The 3,377-nt window shown below is 63.5% G+C and overlaps 1 protein-coding gene across 1 annotated transcript in view; it reads left to right on the top strand.

Annotated features, from left to right (window-relative positions):
• LOC121364402 (putative transcription factor Ovo-like 1) overlaps positions 1–767 on the top strand; it is a 2,334-nt gene extending 1,567 nt beyond the window's left edge. Inside the window, exons 2-3 of the mRNA XM_041487641.1 lie at positions 354–602; positions 756–767. Of these exons, the coding sequence (XP_041343575.1) occupies positions 354–602; positions 756–767 (261 nt within the window). The remainder of the gene's footprint in view (positions 1–353; positions 603–755) is intronic.
• The last annotated feature ends 2,610 nt before the right edge of the window (positions 768–3,377 follow it).

The raw sequence follows: 3,377 nt of genomic DNA, 5'->3' as shown, positions 1-3,377 counted from the left end.
TCCAAGGGGGGGGGGTCCCCGTGAGCAGGGGGGTCCTCAAAATTTGGTGTCCCCAAACTGGGGGGGGGTCCCCAAAACTGGGGGTGCCCAAGGTCCCTGGGACTGGGGGGGGCCTCTGTGATGGGGGTTCCTGATAGGAGGGGGGGTCTCCAAAAGCCATTGGGGTCACCAAGGTGGGCTGGGGGTCCCCAAAACCAGAGGTCCCCAAGGGGGGCTGTCCCCCACGGCTGGGGGATCAGCTCAAAATCAGGGCTCTCCCCATAACTGGGGGGTCCCAAGGGGGGTTCCTCACCAGGTGCCCCCATAACCGGGGGTCCCCCCGCATTTAACCCCTTCCTCCCCTCTCTCTGCAGGTCCCATCCGGCCCTTTGGGCACCCCCCTCCCCCCGGGGCTGCCCCTGGCCGGGGGGGTCCCCGTGGGGGTCCCGGTGGCCGGGGGGGTCCCGGGGGGCTCCGAGCTCTTCTCGTGCCCCGTGTGCCACAAGAGCTTCGGGTTCCAGCGGATGCTGAACCGGCACCTCAAGTGCCACAGCGAGGTGAAGCGGCACCGCTGCCCCTACTGCGGGAAGGGCTTCAACGACACCTTCGACCTCAAGCGGCACGTGCGTCTCCAAAAGCCATTGGGGTCACCAAGGTGGGCTGGGGGTCCCCAAAACCAGAGGCCCCCAAGGGGGGCTGTCCCCCACGGCTGGGGGGGTCCCCAAAATCAGGGCTCTCCCCATAACTGGGGGGTCCCAAGGGGGGTTCCTCACCAGGTGCCCCCATAACCGGGGGTCCCCCCGCATTTAACCCCTTCCTCCCCTCTCTCTGCAGGTCCCGTCCGGCCCTTTGGGCGCCCCCCTCCCCCCGGGGCTGCCCCTGGCCGGGGGGGTCCCCGTGGGGGTCCCGGTGGCCGGGGGGGTCCCGGGGGGCTCCGAGCTCTTCTCGTGCCCCGTGTGCCACAAGAGCTTCGGGTTCCAGCGGATGCTGAACCGGCACCTCAAGTGCCACAGCGAGGTGAAGCGGCACCGCTGCCCCTACTGCGGGAAGGGCTTCAACGACACCTTCGACCTCAAGCGGCACGTGCGCACCCACACCGGTGAGAACGGGAGAGAACGGGAGTGGAACGGGACTGGAATGGGACTGGAACGGGATTGGAACGGGCTGGAACGGGTGGCATTGGGATTGGGAATGGGAATGGGATTGGAGTGGGAAAAGGTTCAATGATGCCTTCGACCTCAAGCGGCACGTGCGCACCCACACCGGTGAGAACGGGAGAGAACGGGAGTGGAACGGGACTGGAATGGGACTGGAACGGGATTGGAACGGGTGGGATTGGGAATGGGAACGGGAATGGGATGGGGAAAGGTTCAACGACACCTTCGACCTCAAGCGGCACGTGCTCACCCACACCGGTGAGACCGGGAGAGAACGGGATGGAACGGGTGGGATTGGGATTGGGGTGGGGACAGGGACAGCAGTGACAGCAACCAGCCCGGCCCCAACCTCCCCTCACTCCCTGCTACCCCCCGTGTCCCCAGGTGTCCGTCCCTACAAGTGCTCGCTGTATGACAATGCCGTGTCCCTCCAATGTCCCTCTGTCCCCTGTCCAGGTGTCTGTCCCTACCAGCACTCCCTGTGTGACAATGCCATGTCCCCCATTCACTCTCCATGTCCCCCTGTCCCCTGTCCAGGTGTCCGTCCCTACCAGCACTCCCTGTGCCATTAGGGACATGCCCATTAGGGACACGCCCATTAGGGAGGGACACACCCATTGGGGACACGCCCATTGGGGACACGCCCATTAGGGACATGCCTATTAGGGAGGGACACGCCCATTAGGGAGGGACACGCCCATTGGGGACACGCCCATTTGGGAGGGACATGCCTATTAGGAAGGGACACGCCCATTAGGGAGGGACACACCCATTCGGGACATGCTCATTCGGGACACGCCCATTCGGGGGGACGTGCCCAGTAGGGAGGGACACGCCCATTCAGGGGGACGCGCCCATTGGGGACACGCCCATTGGGGGGACATGTCCATTAGAGACAGACACGCCCATTAGGGATATGCTCCTTTTGGATATGCCCATTAGGGAGGGACACGCCCATTAGGGAGGGTCACGCCCATTCAGGGAGGGACACGCCCATTAGGGATATGCTCCTTTCGGACACGCCCATTAGGGAGCAATATGCCCCATTAGGGACACGCCCATTTGGGAGGGACACGCCCATTCAGGGAGGGACACGCCCATTAGGGAGGGACACACCCATGGGGGGACACGCTCATTGGCATTAGGGACACGCCCATTTGGGAGGGACACGCCCATTCAGGGGGACACGCCCATTGGGGACACGCCCATTGGGGGGACACGCCCATTAGGGACAGACACGCCCATGAGGGATATGCTCCTTTTGGACATGCCCATTAGGGAAGGATACGCCCCATTAGGGACACGCCCATTTGGGAGGGACACGCCCATTCAGGAAGGGGCACGCCCATTAGGGACACGCCCATTAGGGAGGGACACACCCATGGGGGGACACGCTCATTGGGGGACACACCCATTAGGGACACGCCCATTAGGGACATGCCTATTAGGGAGGGACACGCCCATTAGGGATATGCTCCTTTTGGACATGCCCATTAGGGAAGGATACGCCCCATTAGGGACACGCCCATTTGGGAGGGACACGCCCATTCAGGGGGACACGCCCATTCGGGGGACACGCCCATTAGGCAGGGACACAACATGCCCATTAGGGAAGGATACGCCCCATTAGGGACACGCCCATTTGGGAGGGACACGCCCATTCAGGGAGGGGCACGCCCATTCGGGGGGACACACCCATTAGGGAGGGACACGCCCGTTTTTAGGTTAGGGGAGGGACACACCCAGCTGGGACACGCCCGGTTCTGGAAGGGACACACCCACTTAGGCACACAGTTAGGGAAGGGACACGCCCATTTGGGGACATGCCCATTATAGGCAGGGACACACCCACCTGGGGACACGCCCACTTAGGCAGGGACACGCCCAGTTTTGGGTTGGGGAAGAAATGCTTTGAGGCCACGCCCACCAGGGACTAGAGACCACGCCCATCGGGTTGGGACACGCCCCTTTTGGGGTCAGGTGGGGGGATTTTGGGTTGCAGCCACGCCCACTTCCCCCTTTGGGAATTAAAGCCCCTCTGTGATCACTGACCACGCCCCTCGTGATGGAGGACACGCCTCCTTCGGCTCAGGCCACGCCCCCTCCATAAGGAGCCCCTGGTCTCACTTCGGGGTCACCTGGGGGTCTCGCCAGCCCCTCCCCCACACCGCGGGTGCCGTTAGTCCAGTTTTTATTGCCCGGGACCCCCAGAACGGGGGAATGGGGGAGGGGGTGATGGGG

Source organism: Pyrgilauda ruficollis, unplaced genomic scaffold (assembly GCF_017590135.1).
Source record: "Pyrgilauda ruficollis isolate IOZ18807 unplaced genomic scaffold, ASM1759013v1 scaffold817, whole genome shotgun sequence".
In the NCBI taxonomy this organism is placed as follows: Eukaryota; Metazoa; Chordata; class Aves; order Passeriformes; family Passeridae; genus Pyrgilauda; species Pyrgilauda ruficollis.
Note: the sequence above shows the minus strand (reverse complement) of the source record. Positions and strands in the feature narration are given on the sequence as shown.